The 18,641-nt window shown below is 46.3% G+C and overlaps 1 protein-coding gene across 5 annotated transcripts in view; it reads right to left on the bottom strand.

Moving 5' to 3' along the window:
• ARFIP1 (ADP ribosylation factor interacting protein 1) overlaps positions 1 to 13,375 on the bottom strand; it is a 42,450-nt gene extending 29,075 nt beyond the window's left edge. For all 5 annotated transcript variants that reach the window (XM_061552465.1, XM_061552466.1, XM_061552468.1 and 2 more), the window contains exons 1-3: positions 13,265 to 13,375; positions 8,390 to 8,460; positions 6,745 to 6,848 (exon numbers count right to left, since the gene is read on the bottom strand). In XM_061552465.1, coding sequence (XP_061408449.1) covers positions 6,745 to 6,843 — 99 coding nt within the window. In that variant the 5' untranslated portion in view covers positions 6,844 to 6,848; positions 8,390 to 8,460; positions 13,265 to 13,375. The remainder of the gene's footprint in view (positions 1 to 6,744; positions 6,849 to 8,389; positions 8,461 to 13,264) is intronic.
• Between the last annotated feature and the right edge of the window lie 5,266 nt (positions 13,376 to 18,641).

Here is an 18,641-nt window from a genome sequence, read left to right as displayed (position 1 = left end):
TCACAAGACTCAGAGCCATTATCCCTACCACCAATTACAAATTAAATGCATGCAATGGCCAGGGGCACAACATTCAGAACCAAAAAGCCTTTAACTACAGTACAGTAGCATAATTTTAAGTACTATATCGTGTAACTTATTCAATGTTTACTAAGATGTGATTTAAAGAAAATTTGTGTCCTCGTACAAAAAAGATACTCATTGTCACATATCAGATGCCATTGTTTACATCTTTATGATGCCTTGTGAAAGCATCTCAACAAAGATAAACGATCCCAATGAATTAACTAATATGCATTTTAGACTTGTAGTCAACCTTAAAGTAGTTCTTTTTGGGTTACATCGCGTAATTATAAAATATAAATGTGTCGTTAAACCCGTCACCAACTGACAGTCAATTAGTAAGGTTTGTCACGTAAACAGAACATGCCAATTTGTTACTAGTACGCACACTGGTGTGTTGGAGAGCAAATCCACAACATTTACAATCTGAGTACGACGTTTCGACAGTAATTACAACTAGCTTCATCAGGCGACATCCGTATGGCAAATCTGGCTGTCGCCTGATGTAGCTACTTGTAATTACTGGCAAAACGTCCTACTCAGATTGTAAATGTTGTGGATTTGCTCTCCAACACACCGGTGTGCTGTGCTAGTAACGAATTGGCATGTTCTGTTTACGTGGCAAACCTTACTAGTTGACTGTCGGGTGGTGATGGGTTTAACGACACATTTATATTTACGCGATCTAACCCAAAAAAACTATATCATGGATGATATTAGTCACGCAAGCCTACATGTTAAACTTGTAGTCAACCTAATGACATTAATTGGGTAAACTTGGGAGCTCACCAAAGCTTTATGACAGGACATCCAAAAAGGGGCTGTAGAGCCAACAGGGATAGAATGCAAAGGGGTGAGAGAGGCAAGGAACTGGCGGAATTACCGGCGTATGCCCTAAGCTCTAAATTGTAGTTTAAATGAACAGGAAAAAAACAAACTATTCAAATCCACCTAGGGGGTTTTTTTTTTAAACTGCAGCATATACATTTAAACTGCAGCATAATGCACATCCACATACTGACACACAAACACACGCAAGTACTCCCACGCACGGAGACTGAGAAAAAAAACCCAACCATAAACACCCACGCACGCGTACACATGCAAACACGCGCAAGTGGAAGCACGTGCGTGCACGTACGGGCGCGCGCACCCCCCTTTGTCAGCAGCAAGCGGAGTGACAGTACAAATGTACGTTTGAAACTTAATGCCAGCAAATAAAATAGGAAACCTGCACACTGGCAGTGCAGCCATACGGAAGTGAACAATCGTGCAATTTTTGGTTTGGCCACAAGACCTTGCTTGTAAGAAAATTGCATCATGAGCCATTGCCTCCGAAAAGCGTCAGGCGCCTAAAAACAAACAAACCCGGCACTCTTCCTGTCTGCTCCAACCTAGGAGTATTGTAAAGGGATGTCAAAGTGCTGATGGTTTAGAGCACATCAAGTTGGCAGTGTGACATTTTTCACTTGTTTGCCAAAGTGCTCGTTAAATTTAAATGCTAAATACTGTCCTATTTTGGCACGCAACACATCTTAAAGGAGTGAGTTTGGGTATGTAAGTAGTCAACTCTGCACTTAGAAGTAAATATTTGTTTTGTAGAATAGACAACTATCAGAGAACAAGCTCAATACATTCTAGTCACAAACCAAACTGCAGAGCATTATCATGCATTTATTTATGTTGAACTTTTCACACCATACATAGCCAACCGTGTTAATCGGAGGTGCCACATCGTTAAGTCTCGGCCACCAGCACGGCGAGGTATGGTCACCTATCTTTCCCCCCGAAAGGGAGAACGGCATTACACATATCGGTTAACGTGGAAGGGAAATAGTTGTTCGTTTAACATTTAAAAAAAGGAAATTCTATTTTACAGTGCGATATATCCTTTAAATTCTCCCTGCTATTTTCGTCCATGAAACTTACCTCTATTTAGTATCACATGAACATCTAAAACTTAACAAACACCTAGTTTACTTTTGCAAGGTTATAAAACAACCATACATGATTCTTTGGTTCTTTCGGTAAAGTCACGTATAAAGAAAAACGTGACTTTACCGAAAGAACCAAAGAATAATTCCTGCAGTCACGAAAGCTCCAAAGTTAAGATTGAACCATACATGACTCATGGTACCTGTCAACGTGAAATTGGTACAGAATAAGATAAACTGCACATTGCAAAACGAGTACTTCCAATTTCTTTTTTTTAATGGTTAGTTGAATGCGTATCATGTTACACAAATGTACGGAGGCTAAGCCATTAGTGAGTCATTGCAATTGTTGTATTGTGCAGCTACTGTGCATTAGTGTACGACTCTGAACAATGTGCTGTCCCCTCAAACCGCAGCCAATGAGCCTTTCCCGAATTGTGATTTACGTCCAAACAAGTCAATATCTTCAGCAAAATCTGGGATGGTTCAATATGAATGTGTTTGCTTCTCCAACACAATTTCTTTTGGTGGGGAAAACGGCAAAGGGGGGAAACATGCCCAAAAGTACGGTCCACCACAGATATGGAGCGGTGAAATCAGCTCCTGTGAGGCTGCATGGTGGATTCTTACATTGCTGATTCGCAAAAAATGTTTCCATCTTTTGCGACATATAGAGCTATTTTGTTGCGCATTTATTTGGAAAAATTGTTCTGGCTCAATGAAGATCTCAGCCTAGGGGTGTCAAGGCATGCAAATGCATTGTCGTAAATATAATAGTGTCTTTAAAAAAAAATGGTAGTGTGACCAACTTCTTAAAATATTACAAGGCTTTTACATTTCAATCAGCATGGCTCAAATTAAGAGTATTATTGTGAAGTCCCATGACAGAGCTGATCACATCGAATACTCCATAAAATGTAAAGGAAGTCATAATATAATAGTTTCCTTAAAGGTTTGAAATAAAGTATTTTGTAAAAATGCAACTACAAAGTACTTTCGGAACTATTGTATTACTTCTGTAACTCCAGCTGATAACATATACAGACTAAACTATGGCTATTTGTCAGCTAAGACTTTGCCATCCACCATGGCCATGCAATGTAAAAATCCACCTAAGCTCTTGCACATGAGCTCATCTCATCACTCAATCTGCGTGGTGAATTCTGATGTTGATCAGTTGTTCCTCTAATAATATCTTGATTTGTTTGGTGAACATGGAGCAGGTACACTTAGGTTGCTTGCCGTAACAAAATACATCTTTTAGAAGGGGCGTCAGGGCAAGGCGAGATGCTTTCACTCAAGTTATTCAAATGAGTTTGTATATATTGTCTGAAGATTGCATTGGATGACCACAGCGATAAATATCAATGAAGACATTTTTAGCAATGGCAGATGAGCAGCTGAAAATAATTATAACATTGAAAATTAACTGAGGCCGAAAAACATCATTAAGGCTGCAAAGTTTGCCTCAAAACAAATGCATAACAAAACTGTAAATTTTAAATGAAACTTTACTTATTTAGTTGGTTACAGACATGCTGGCCATGTGACAGCGACACAATGCCGACTGCCTGGCCATGGTGGCGAGATGTTAACAACCTCGCATGGTATACAGGAGGTTCGTGGGTTCGATCCCGACCCTGGCGCCTGCTGTATATTTTGAGTTTGCGGTGTCTGTCTCCCCATAGATGCGTATATTTTTCTCCAGGTCCTCCAGTTTTTCCCTCCACATTTACAAACATGTGTTTAAGAGTATTTGGCTGCTATAATTTTTCCCATAAGTCCCTTCATTCAGCTATCATTTGTGGCCAGGTCACTTCTGAAAAAGAGCTATATAGCTCAGTGGACCTTAACTGGCGAAATAAAATCTATAGCTTTAAAAAGTTTTTAATTTAGCAACGATGAAAATAAGCTGGAAATCTTATGAGGATGGCTCGACATGTCCCGTACCCAGGGCGCAACACATCAGAGCTGTCCGGTAGGTCCGTCTCTGACGCAGCTTGTAATGGGAACAACAAAAGCACATAATGGCCATTCACCAAAACCTACGTCAAAAGTGTCAACAGTGGCAATGTTACGGGAACGTAAAAAAGGATTCTTCGGGCACAAACGTAAACGTCCATACAAATGCTAATAGAGCAACATTGAGACAAACTAGGACAACGGGGACAATGAGCTCCATTACGTCAACATTCCTACTCTAAAAAAAAACTCAGCCAAGGCAACCTTTAACTGTAAACTTTAACTGGCCAATCCATTTGATTTAATGGTCTCTATAATACGTTGTGATGACTATTCCAACCCTTAAAATGGAACGTAAAAATGTGTCCCCCTTTATACATGATAACCAAGGGAGAGTTTATTGGTGACAAAATAGTTTCGTATTGTTCACACTTTTTTTTCACACAAAAACAACTAAGAAACAGAGCACATGGCTCATGAGCACACTGACATTTAAAACACTACATACAAGCTAACTATGCACAAGTTAGAGATATTCTAATTACAGTCTGTATCGGCTGTTATTATCCCACCCATTAATTATTGCTTAATGCCAGGAGGGCAGTTGGCTGTCCTGCAGGGGTCATTTTCTCTTGGGCCAAAGTCCGCTCTGTACCTGGTGGAGTGCCAGTGGATCCATTTGTCAAAACCGCAGTCTGTACCATCAATACGTCTTAATTCATCATGGTTGTTACATTCCATTTTGTACCAAACCCAACTACAAATGTATACTTTATAAAACGTCCCTCTCACCGGACATTCAAATAAAGTTAATTGGATGCAGTCATGAATATTTCCATACAAAATCCTATAAACAGTGTCTCTAACTCAATAATAACAAATATTTTGAAGAGTCAACAAATACATTACCCATGAAATAATTTGAATTTTGGTAAACTGTAAAAGGTACGATTATTTATGTATAATGATTATGCTTGTTTACTCAGCAAAGCGTCACTAGTCAACAAGACTCTTAATCAGGAGGGTCCTGCCAAGATGTTCACAGCAGGAGGCAATATCCCTCCGTGCAATTCCAATTGAGGAATTTGCAGGTCATTTTTTTAGGGTGGATTAAATTAGCGATGGGAGGAAACCAGAAAACCAAAAGGAAACCCATACAGAAAGAGGGGAAGGACAAACAAAATCCTCACAGAAAAGCGCCAGAGTCGGAAATCAAACCCAGGCGGTTCTTGCTGTGAGGCACGAGTGTTACCACTGCGCCATCCTGCCGCCCGAAATGTCAACTGGAGTCTGTACGTCTGAACACAGTGTGTTGAGGCATTAAACAAGAGCTCGCCATCAGCACGCACCTCCACTGCGTAGTTTAGCCATTAAAAACAACTTCACATTCATATACATTTTTGGCAATTATAATGTACTCTTGGCAAAGAACAGTTAATATGTGTGTAATGTCAGGTTTGTGGAGCTTTTTTTCCCCCCGAAAGCAAAAAAAAAATCGCAAATTGTTCATTTTTGCGCAACACGCCATATGCACGTCATCGGTGAGCTTTGTAGTGCGCGCTGCTGACACTGAACAATAAATCAGAGGCTGTGGAGGATGAACACAAAATCTTCTGCAATTCAATTGAATGAAAAGGAAATCTTTACTGTTCAGGCTTGTTCTGGGATACAATCACAAAGAGGATGCCTTTAAACATTACATTAATTCGAAGAATTTCCCCACAGAATGGGAGAGGCGAGAAAACTACCTTGCACCGGGATAGGTACCGCGCGGTTGTGCGATATCAATTTATCCGTGCACGGATATTTTTTTGTTGAACTTACCCTAAAGCAATTCTTCAACGTTAGAAAATAAACTATTGACAATTAGCAACAGTGTTACAACGTTTCTCTCTGTAAAGTTCAACAGCCTTGGAGCCCTGACCTTTTCAAAATGGGTTACCATGCCCAAAGTGGAATGGATATCGATTGGGGTCGGACCTCGCAAGGCAGCAAAATGACAGTTCACAGCACATTTTTTAAGCCATGTAGAAACCAAACAGATTTTTTTCCCTCCATGCTCATTAAATATTGCTGCCAGACCCATGGTAAAACCAGTAATGGATAAAACAAAACGGTACATTACAATACTTTTCAGCACACCAACATAATATTGCCTGTGATACTACGTATAAAAATGGTCCTGAAAAATGTTAAAACATTAGGATTGATTTATTTTCCTTCTGCTAATATACACAACATGCAACTGTCATTGGTGTCAAGTTTATTTTCGAAACAAGGTCAAAGTTGGTTGCTGCTCATACGAGTCTTGGGCAGCACTCACCTCCACTGGCAGCCCTGAGCCAATGAGAAAAATTCCAGTCCAATGGAAAGGAGCCAGTGGACAACCTATAGCATATTCTACTCAGACTAAAAAGGAGGATGTTTACAAACAGCTGTGTGTGAAAATGAGGCTGCAGGTTTGCCATAGTAAATCAAAAGAGATGCTAAGGAATGAATAAATAAGTTAAAGAATAGGACACATTGATGCTGCGGTCAAAACTAAATAAAGCAAGTGGAAATGGGCAGGCCACGCAACAACAACTGACGAGAGATGGACAAAATGAACCGCGTTGAATACCGAGACGGTAAAAGAGGCAGAGGAAGACAGCGGAATATAGATGGTTAAATGGAGTGAAAGAGTTCAGAGGCCACAACTGGACAAGAACTAAAAAAATGAATGGAAGAAAATGCAGTGGGAAGTTACAGGCCAATATCGTCATTGACGTTGTGTGTGAATGTGGACCTGCTCGAAGCGATCATCCTCGGGTGGTTGCCGGGGTTCTCCGTTGCTGGAGATGGGGATCTCCGTGGTGGCGGCTTGGCTTATCATCCCCTCCGACATGGTGGCTGCATGTGGCCAGCAGTTTGTTTGGAGAACACACGGCAACGAGGCACAGTGGCAATTTCAGCAACAACCAACACGCTCACAATCATTGGCATCCAAACAGAGGCTACACGTATCTTGAAAACGGTCGTAAAGGTTGAGTGTAAACTATCTTACATGAACAATTTAAAACGTGAGCTTGAAACAATGGGATGGCAATACAATATAGTAAAAAAATAAATGTATACGTTCATTAAAGCATGCATACCAATGTTTGTACAAAGTTCATATCTAGAAGGTATTATGAGCGACATGCTGTTGTCTTATATACTGCACGTATAGACAATTATACTGAATGAGAAAAGGCAGAAGGGTTGACCACTGGTGCATGAAGCTCAGACACCTAGCACCACCCTTTCAAGGAATTTCCTATTTGTTGGCACAATCCAAGCACATATCACTTTACTTTAGCAACAGTGCAGATGACACGTTAATAACACTGTAAGATCAACGCACCAGAAAGCCATTTCTATTGCATGATGTATGTAAAATAAGACAATGACATCATCATAGCTATCGTTCAGGGTATTAAGCGAGCAGGGAAGCGTTAAAGCCATGACAAATTAGAAGATAAATGTGAACAAAATAATACGGAACACATGTCAATGCAACGAATAGCGCTGTGACCTATTTGTGGCAGGCTCAACAAAAACATTAACATGCAGGAGCCCACCCATGAGATTCTGCAAAGTTGTGTGACAACTAAATTTCGATTTAAAGCTTTCGTGACTGCAGGGATTCATCTTCTTGGTTCTTTCGGTAAAGTCACGTGTGACAACTGTAATGGTGTATCATTTATATTATAAAGTATACCAACTTTTACAGCTATGTCAGTAGCGCTGAGACTAAAGGATAAAAGCTGTCAGAAACCGGGCTGTCGAGATGGAAAACGATCTCTGTTTTGCTTTTACGGCCTGACCCTTTCAGGCTAAAATCACATTCAAAATGAGTTGTCTCTTCTATGTGCACAAAGCCGAGTCACTCGTGCAGGCATCACGGGCACCAAACAAGTGTGGCTTTCTGCCTTTAAAGTTTTCAAACCAAATTCTGAACATTAAAGACAATATATGTAGCTCTGCAAAACCAAACAGAAAAAAACTAACTACGACCACAGATAGACCTGAGTGAAAGATGGCACAGCTGGAGAGAAAGAGTAAGAAACCAAGTAATAGTTGGCTGAAACAAACACTTCTACTAGTCCACCCTCCCCCCAATAAAGGCTTTTTTGTCAGACTGTCTGGCCAAGTCAATATGCATAGTCAAAATAAATTCAGTGCAAGCCAACACATGTGGGGTCTTCTGTTTAAAACATTCCTTTCTCAGCCAGGTTTTATTCACAGAAGTGTGTACACATTTTAAAACGGTATGTAAATTTAGCAGGCTCTCATACAGGGTTATCACAGCAATTTCAACAGTGTTACATGTTTACCTGACATTTGTGAATAAAAAGGTTACACTGGTAAATGTGCTCTTCACAATTGTGTCCTTCACAATATACACGTACCTCTCTGTTCTCAGTGTCTTCACCAGGTGCCCAGTCTTATTCAGCAACAAATAATGTTTTTAATGGGGCTTCTGTAAAAAAGATATAAGATTAAATTGTCATTATTTTTAGTGATAGCTTTACCTATTGACGGCATCTGACACCAAATAAATGATCATTTTTGTTGAATAATTCTCTACAGGTATTTCTAAACATATATATGGGTTATTATGACAACACTAAAAAAAGTGTGCGCTCTTGTTTGTAAAATTAATAATGTACAGTAACAGCCTTTTGTCAATCCACTATCAGATACTGCCATCTAGTGGAGAGAAAAATAACCTAGATATACATCATGGGACCTCCAAAATATCAGAATAGGTTTTCCTCTTTTTTCTGGCAACAAAACAGGTGTTAAGATGTTAAAACACCCAACTGAAACATTTTACAAGGAATCATGTCTGCATTAACCACACCGTCTAAAAAGGCGTCCTCTGGTCGAACACCTCTGGTCTAAACACCGTTTGAGACTAGGCTCAAAAGAAAGCTGTCTCTGGTGTGAACCAATCAGTTTCAAAGACAGTGCATATATTATCAGAGTATGTTGTTTTTTTGTTTGCATTATGACCACAAGTATTGTGGTTAATGCAGAGATGATTCCTTGTAAAAGGTTTCAGTTTGGCGTTTTAACATCTTAACACCTGCTTTGTGTCCAGAAAAAAGGGGAAAACCTATTCTCATAACCTACATCTATGATAACTACCGTACGTTAAAAAACGTTTCTTTTTATATATTGCATAACTCTACAAAGGCGTTCAGGATATTTAGTTTCTTTGCACACTGTTCATAAACAAAAATAGCCTATGTATCGATTAAAAGCTGTCTTCTTTAGAAACATTAGTAGGTTGTTTTAATTAAGTTCAATATAACAATAGCACTCCAGGATGGCTTTGCATGCCTCTCTATCCTCAATTTCATCCTAATGCGCCTTTAATAACTACTCTACGTATCCATACTAGGATGTGTTTTCAGTTGTGAAGATCCAGATGCTTTCAATTGTTTGATTAACTCGTTGCACGTGAATTTTGCTCATTAAACTTGAGGCACACTACACAGCGTTTTTAAGTTATTCGATTACTTTGAGATATGATTACAGAATTTCAACAAAAGTTGAAAAGTGCATAAAGCAGCATGGAGAGGTGAATGCTTGTAATTGTAGTGAAGCATATGAAAGAAACACATGAATCATAAAACACCCACAAGTTGGAAAAAAATGCATGTTACAAAAACAAGTGATTGACAAGACATGTTGCTGGGAGGAATTATGGCTACTGGTCATGACTCAGCCGAAGTGGAATACACGCCCAAGAGGATGATTACTCCGGAGATGGAGCAATGAGATCAGCCCAAGACTCAAGTGTACCCGAGCCCTATGGATGTTTTTCCATCGCGTGACCATGAGAAATGGTGAGGGTTGAAGAGGCCTCAATCCTGCACCGGAAATGTCATGCCTGATGATAATAAAAAAGTACCAAACACTGAAGCCATTCAAACGGTGGTTGATGTGTGTCAAAGGAGAATTGTAAATATGTTGTGAAAGCCACATATTAAGAATGCATGCCATAATGTAGCAATAAAAAGCTGTCCAACGAAAATCATAAAATTATAAGCCCGTATACCCATTTTAAAATATTTATGCAACAAAAGTTTTTTTTCTCCTACAGAACATCATGAATAAAGTTTGTCAAGGACAATTTGAATTATTGTCGAGCACCATTTCGCTGTTATTGGAAACATCCGCTAAAGGAAGTTACTGTCTGCATCCATTCAGGCTCCAGATTTTCCAACACTACCCTCATGGGTAGATAATTATGGAAATAATGAATTCCAAGGAAGTCAAGCACGTTAATTATGGAAAAAACAATGACCAATTCTAACCATAAAAGTCACGGTGTTGACCAAACATAGAAAGTGGATACATATTATAGCTGATAATAATCGATGTTTTTTACAACTGTTCATAATCAAATCCAGTTACATTTTAAGTGATGACTGGCATGCAAGCACGTTAAAATCACAAGGCTAATTTCAATTTGATTGGTCATATGGAAACTCATTCAGCACAAAATATCTATTTTTGAAATCTAAAATCTTTCATCAGTTTCCTGATCACTCACCTACTCTGGTCAGTGTGGGTTGAAGATTGGCAAACTGATAACCAATTTTATTTCATTGAAATTTGCATGCCATTATCAAGAATACTAAAATAACAATATAACCAACCAGAATACAAAAAGCACGTAGGTGCTGTGTTATACACACACTACTCTATACAACACGCTATTTAATCATTGCATGTTGTAAACAGTATTTAATCCATGACTGCACGGCTATCTATTGGCCACCTCGCAGCCAAAACCTATATTAAGTTTTCCCTGGCAGTCTCCCATTCAAGTACTAACCTGGCTCAAACCTGCTTAGCTCCAAGATTGGACACAAAATTGGACTCGCTTACACAACGCCACATCTGGGATGGCCACATCTGTTGAAAATATGTGGGTTTTGATTGCCCTACTTTTGGTCACTTAGATAATATCCAGACATACTACAGGCTTGAGGTTTTCAGTGGACAGTGTGTTAAGAATACCAAACATATCTAAATTTATAGCAAAACCTACATCGAAAAATCTCTGGCTCAAAAAAAATAATTGCCATTCTATGCATCCAAATCCAACTTTCAAGGTTATCGACTGAAAACAGGAGGTGTTGGAAGCGCACATATAATCAATATGACACGTGTGAATAATACAGTAGATTTGGAACAGTTTTTCTCCCTTTAACCAGAGCACCACATTCTGCTGTTGGAGATGCCGGTCTACAATGTTCGCACGTTAGATTATACCGCCATCTACTGACGCGTTCTATACGCTCTTGATGGCCGAGAAGTACAGGCAACTGGAATGCAACTGGACTGTTAAATTATGATTTAAGATACACGATTCAAATATGATTTAACAGTACAAAAAAATTCCACATATATCGCACGGTAGTGGATTGTAAAAGTATTTGAATCGTGTATCTTAAAGGACGAAAGATAAAACAGAGTTAAAGGAACTCAACTTAAAAAATTCAAGTAAAAAAGTCTCGTATCTACGCGACAGAGGCTGGATAAAAAAATACCCACATGTCAAACGTTTGCCACGTAAATGAAACTCGTAAATGACACTTCGTAAACATACTTACATTGACAACATTGTGATTGTTTTGGCTCTGTTGTTTGGCGGACAAGCGCCGCAATTAAGTGCCTTTATTAAAACACTTGAATGTGTATGGCTTTGGTACGCAGCCCAGCATATAACATAATATGTTGTCCCCATGTACTCAAACATAAACACGTGTTGTGCTAGGACTACACACAGTAACACTTGGATAAGTATTACGTCACCAGCGGGATGATAATTACAAACATAACAATACAGCATGAGCCTATCAAAGAACCGCCAATATAACGTGGGTGCCATATGTTACTACTCAACGCATGCATTTCACTTGTTGATGATGAAACCACACGCTGTAATTCAACTCGTAAATTTCGATTTAAAGCTTTCGTGACTGCAGGGATTCATCTTCTTGGTTCTTTCGGTAAAGTCACATAACAGGGAAATAATAAAATAATAAAAATAAAACATAATAAAATAATTCTCACGACGTTTCGGCCACAACGCAAGCAGCCGTCATCAGGTGAAGACCAGTTCTGTCGGGAAGACGCTGACCTGTTCTTCACCTGAGGACGGCTGCTTGCGTTGTGGCCGAAACGTCGTGAGAATTATTTGATTGTTTTATTTTTATCATTGTATTATTTACCTTCTACGTGACTTTACCGAAAGAACCAAGAAGATCAACTCGTCAAGTTCACTCGGCACACACTATTATACATAGTGGGTGGCTTTGTTTATACGGAGGCGTATAGCTAAATAAACCGGGGGACGAAGTCCACGCTCCTGCGGCGGCAAACATTATAACACGTCCAACCCCTGGCAGCGAATGAAGCGAACACCTGGGTCAGTGACGCGTCCAGGAGCCGGTCACACGTTACCTGACCCGCCTACAGCTTCAACGAACCTCGCAAACGCAGCCCCCAAAAACGTCGCCTCCCCCCCCTCCACCACCACCACCAAGTAGCCTCAAGCGACGTGGCCTCGCGGCAGCTATACAATGTTACTTTACGGGGTGAAGCGTCGTTTACCCGAGCAGCCTAAATTTCGCTCAATTGGGCAACCCCCCCACCCCTCGGCCCCACCGGTGAGGTAGTTAACTTACCTGGACTGCGCCAAGCAACATCCCCATACCCGGACAGGTCTCCAACGCCCACGAAACTCTGGGCAACCCCGAGCAATTACTGCCCAGCATCTCTGGGCATCACCTCCCTAAAACATCGCGGCCACTCTCGTGGCTAAGCCCTGGAGCAAACGCCACTTACCCGGCCAATCCAACGCCTCTCTCCCGGAGACCACAAATGCCTATAACGTAGTAACCACCGCACGCTTGCCCAAGCAGCGCACGCCGAGACCAGACGTCTGAGCGCCACGTTCAACATCGCGGCCCATCCGGGCAAACCCAGCGCCGCGCGGCCTAACCGCCTAACAAGCCACGGCCTCTCCTGAACTGCCCGCCTAGAGCGGCGCCTCTGTCCCCGGCGTAGCCTCCCAGGCCGAAAACGCCGCTTCGGCCAGGGCCTGCTAGGCCGCAGCGCGTACACGGGGGGGCCGCGGCGTACACGCGTCTTACGCGCTTCGTCGGCCCGCGCAGCTCCAGCTCGGAGCGCACTTTTCCCCGCGTCGTAGAGCGCCGGGCTGCCGCAGCACAGGGGCTAAGTGAGTTGGGGGGGTAACTGACCGAGACAGGAGGCGGCAGCGGCGGGCGACGCGAAGCGGCGGGGAGAAGCGGACGGCCGCGCTGACATGTCACAACATCCGGGTCTCCACTCAAGCCACGCTTAGCCCCGCCCATGCCACGCTTAGCCCCGCCCACATCGAGTCCTAACCCCGTCCACTGCGTCTAAGCCCCGCCCAATCCACGCTTAGCCCCGCCCACATCGAGTCTTAACCCCTGTCCACTGCGTCTAAGCCCCGCCCAATCCACGCTTAGCCCCGCCCACATCGAGTCCTAACCCCCGTCCACTGCGTCTAAGCCCCGCCCATGCCACGCTTAGCCCCGCCCACATCGAGTCCTAACCCCGTCCACTGCGTCTAAGCCCCGCCCATGCCACGCTTAGCCCCGCCCACATCGAGTCCTAACCCCCGTCCACTGCGTCTAAGCCCCGCCCGTGCCACGCTTAGCCCCGCCCACATCGAGTCCTAACCCCCGTCCACTGCGTCTAAGCCCCGCCCATGCCACGCTTAGCCCCGCCCACATCGAGTCCTAACCCCGTCCACTGCGTCTAAGCCCCGCCCATGCCACGCTTGCTATAACGCCCGTGCTATTGTGGCCCAGGTGAATTTGTGACGATAACACTCCTGCTGGTAGTTGTGCATATAAATAATACACAAACTCAACTATATTTCGTCGATAACCCTGCCTTAAAATCGAAACGTATATAATAGGCAACGTTTCGAGCAACGACCCTTCTTCATAGTACATAAGTAGAGATGTCAAAGAATCAGAATGTGTATTTATACTGGAGGAATCCGATGAGATATACAGCTATTTTTCACAAATATCAACTCGTCGTATACACTATATCTACGGGCTCTCTATTTGCTATGAAGAAGGGCAATTGTCAGAAATGTCGCCTATTGCTGTATACATTTGTTTAATTTTAAGACTGCGTTGCTGACGAATCTGTTGAGTGGATTCACAATTTGTTATTAAGATGTAAAAGTCACAAAAACGAAAGAAAAAAAGACATAGCACCACCGCTGAAGAAATAAACGGAGTTGTTACTCATAATGCAGTATTCCAAAACGGTGTTTTGTCCTTTCAAACGCCGCGTCGTTTTATTCCACGGCGGTGGAGCTTTCGTGATGTCTCAGCACCGCCCACGCCACGCGCTCACGCTCTGCCTCCGACCCCGGGCCCCGTGGCTGGATGAGTGGCACCACCGGGGGCCGTGGCTGGATGAGTGGCACCACCAGTGCCCGTGGCTGGATGAGTGGCACCACCGGGGGCCGTGGCTGGATGAGTGGCACCGCCGGTGCCCGTGGCTGGATGAGTGGCACCACCGGGTGCCGTGGCTGGATGAGTGGCACCACCGGTGCCCGTGGCTGGATGAGTGGCACAACCGGTGCCCGTGGCTGGATGAGTGGCACCGCCGGTGCTCGTGGCTGGATGAGTGGCACCACCAGTGCCCGTGGCTGGATGAGTGGCACCACCAGTGTCCGTGGCTGGATGAGTGGCACCACCAGTGCCCGTGGCTGGATGAGTGGCACCACCAGTGCCCGTGGCTGGATGAGTGGCACCACCGGTGCCCGTGGCTGGATGAGTGGCACCACCAGTGCCCGTGGCTGGATGAGTGGCACCACCGGGGGCTGTGGCTGGATGAGTGGCACCGCCGGTGCCCGTGGCTGGATGAGTGGCACCACCGGGTGCCGTGGCTGGATGAGTGGCACCACCGGGGGCCGTGGCTGGATGAGTGGCACCACCGGTGCCCGTGGCTGGATGAGTGGCACAACCAGTGCCCGTGGCTGGATGAGTGGCACCACCAGTGCCCGTGGCTGGATGAGTGGCACCACCGGGGGCCGTGGCTGGATGAGTGGCACCACCGGTGCCCGTGGCTGGATGAGTGGCACCACCAGTGCCCGTGGCTAGATGAGTGGCACCACCGGGGGCCGTGGCTGGATGAGTGGCACCACCGGTGCCCGTGGCTGGATGAGTGGCACAACCGGGGGCCGTGGCTGGATGAGTGGCACCGCCGGGGGCCGTGGCTGGATGAGTGGCACCACCGGTGCCCGTGGCTGGATGAGTGGCACCGCCGGTGCCCGTGGCTGAATGAGTGGCACCGCCGGTGCCCGTGGCTGGATGAGTGGCACCGCCGGTGCCCGTGGCTGGATGAGTGGCACCGCCGGTGCCCGTGGCTGGATGAGTGGCACCGCCGGTGCCCGTGGCTGGATGAGTGGCACCGCCGGTGCCCGTGGCTGGATGAGTGGCACCGCCGGTGCCCGTGGCTGGATGAGTGGCACCGCCGGTGCCCGTGGCTGGATGAGTGGCACCGCCGGGGGCCGTGGCTGGATGAGTGGCACCACCAGTGCCCGTGGCTGGATGAGTGGCACCACCGGGGGCCGTGGCTGGATGAGTGGCACCGCCGGTGCCCGTGGCTGGATGAGTGGCACCACCGGGTGCCGTGGCTGGATGAGTGGCACCACCGGTGCCCGTGGCTGGATGAGTGGCACAACCGGTGCCCGTGGCTGGATGAGTGGCACCGCCGGTGCCCGTGGCTGGATGAGTGGCACCACCAGTGCCCGTGGCTGGATGAGTGGCACCACCAGTGTCCGTGGCTGGATGAGTGGCACCACCAGTGCCCGTGGCTGGATGAGTGGCACCACCAGTGCCCGTGGCTGGATGAGTGGCACCACCGGTGCCCGTGGCTGGATGAGTGGCACCACCAGTGCCCGTGGCTGGATGAGTGGCACCACCGGGGGCTGTTGCTGGATGAGTGGCACCGCCGGTGCCCGTGGCTGGATGAGTGGCACCACCGGGTGCCGTGGCTGGATGAGTGGCACCACCGGGGGCCGTGGCTGGATGAGTGGCACCACCGGTGCCCGTGGCTGGATGAGTGGCACAACCAGTGCCCGTGGCTGGATGAGTGGCACCACCAGTGCCCGTGGCTGGATGAGTGGCACCACCGGGGGCCGTGGCTGGATGAGTGGCACCACCGGTGCCCGTGGCTGGATGAGTGGCACCACCAGTGCCCGTGGCTGGATGAGTGGCACCACCGGGGGCCGTGGCTGGATGAGTGGCACCACCGGTGCCCGTGGCTGGATGAGTGGCACAACCGGGGGCCGTGGCTGGATGAGTGGCACCGCCGGGGGCCGTGGCTGGATGAGTGGCACCACCGGTGCCCGTGGCTGGATGAGTGGCACCGCCGGTGCCCGTGGCTGAATGAGTGGCACCGCCGGTGCCCGTGGCTGGATGAGTGGCACCGCCGGTGCCCGTGGCTGGATGAGTGGCACCGCCGGTGCCCGTGGCTGGATGAGTGGCACCGCCGGTGCCCGTGGCTGGATGAGTGGCACCGCCGGTGCCCGTGGCTGGATGAGTGGCACCGCCGGTGCCCGTGGCTGGATGAGTGGCACCGCCGGTGCCCGTGGCTGGATGAGTGGCACCGCCGGTGCCCGTGGCTGGATGAGTGGCACCACCGGGGGCCAGAAGAGCCCCGCCCGGCCGCCATTGCCGTACATCCAGTTTCCAGTTCGCCTGTGAGTGGAAAAACCTGAACACATTCGTCAACAATTCCACTCTGACTTTAAAATATGTCTATAATAATAGTAAACGTTTTGGGCTAATGTCCCTTATGTAATGCACATACAGAGATAGAGGCAGAATTAGAATATGTATTTATACTGGAGAAATCAGATGAGCTAGAAAGCTCTTTTTCCAGACATCAATTAGGGGCGAATCAGAACGTTACAACAACAATACGAAAACAGCATAGGAGGCCAGAGAAAAATGAACTCTTGTTATCCACTCGACCTCTTTGGCCTCGCTATTTATGGGCTATGACGAGGGACCGTTCCCGAAACGTAACCTGTTGCTGCATATATTTGTCATTTTAAAGCAGTGTTATTGATAAATGCTGAGTGTGTTTTGATAATTGTGCTTGTGCAGCCCTGACAACGTGGCATCATCATCATTATCACCATGACTCATTTTGTCGAAGTGGGTAGTCAGGTTGTACTTGTGATTGTGTTTGAACGCAATTGGTTATATATGCATTATATTTTACTGCAGTATTGCATTATTAATGGCAGCAGTATTAGCGTGAACAAATTCAATTATGTAAACACTGCACAGTTTCACAGTTTCAAAATAGTTTTAATACTGAACTAAAAGAACTTAAGTAGCAATAATTAAACTTTCCCCCTTTTGCAATTTCACCGTGTGAAGTTCCATTTAACGTAGAGGTGGTACATTTCTTCGAGACTCAAGTAGGACATCTGTGAAAAAGAACTTTTTAGCTCATCGGATTCGTCCAGTCCACAAAAATATTCAAATTCTGACTCAACCAGGACGCATGGGCGTGAGCTGGCAGCCCCTCCCTCCGTCAGCCACGACCATATTTACATTACCACGCCCGCTCACTCACTAGCTCCGCCCACTACACAGGTAGCCCCGCCCACTGCACAGGTAGCCCCGCCCACTACTCAGGTAGCCCCGCCCACTACACAGGTAGCTCCACCCACTACACAGGTAGCCCCGCCCACTACACAGGTAACCCCGCCCACTACACAGGTAGCCCCGCCCACTACACAGGTAACCCCGCCCACTACACAGGTAGCCCCGCCCACTACACAGGTAGCCCCGCCCACTACTCAGGTAGCCCCGCCCACTACACAGGTAGCCCCGCCCACTACACAGTAAGCCCCGCCCACTACACAGGTAGCCCCGCCCACTACACAGGTAGCCCCGCCCACTACACAGGTAGCCCCGCCCACTACACAGGTAACCCCGCCCACTACACAGGTAGCCCCGCCCACTACACAGGTAGCCCCGCCCACTACACAGGTAGCCCCGCCCACTACACAGGTAGCCCCGCCCACTACACAGGTAGCTCCGCCCACTACACAGGTAACCCCGCCCACTACACAGGTAGCCCCGCCCACTACACAGGCAGCCCCGCCCACTACACAGGTAGCCCCGCCCACTACTCAGGTAGCCCCGCCCACTACACAGGTAGCCCCGCCCACTACACAGGTAGCCCCGCCCACTACACAGGTAGCCCCGCCCACTACACAGGTAGCCCCGCCCACTACACAGGTAGCCCCGCCCACTACACAGGTAACCCCGCCCACTACACAGGTATCCGTTCTCTGCCTGATCAGGGGTTGCGCCGCTCTGTCACAGATCCGAATAGTTCATTCGTCTCGTGCCGTCGGGACGCTCACAGCAACAGTGCGGAAAAAATAAACAAGTGTAGTCACAACATGTTTTTTTTATGAGAAACTACAGCAAACAAAGAAGTACAAATAACACATATGGAAGTGTGCATGTTTAAGCATGTAAACTTTATTTTTGGATGCAGTCACCCATACCATCATCGATTAACCTTCACCACCTATGA

The sequence above is a fragment of the Lethenteron reissneri genome, chromosome 16, assembly GCF_015708825.2.
Source record: "Lethenteron reissneri isolate LAM-NWPU_2019-01 chromosome 16, ASM1570882v1, whole genome shotgun sequence".
NCBI classification, from domain to species: Eukaryota; Metazoa; Chordata; class Hyperoartia; order Petromyzontiformes; family Petromyzontidae; genus Lethenteron; species Lethenteron reissneri.
Note: the sequence above shows the minus strand (reverse complement) of the source record. Positions and strands in the feature narration are given on the sequence as shown.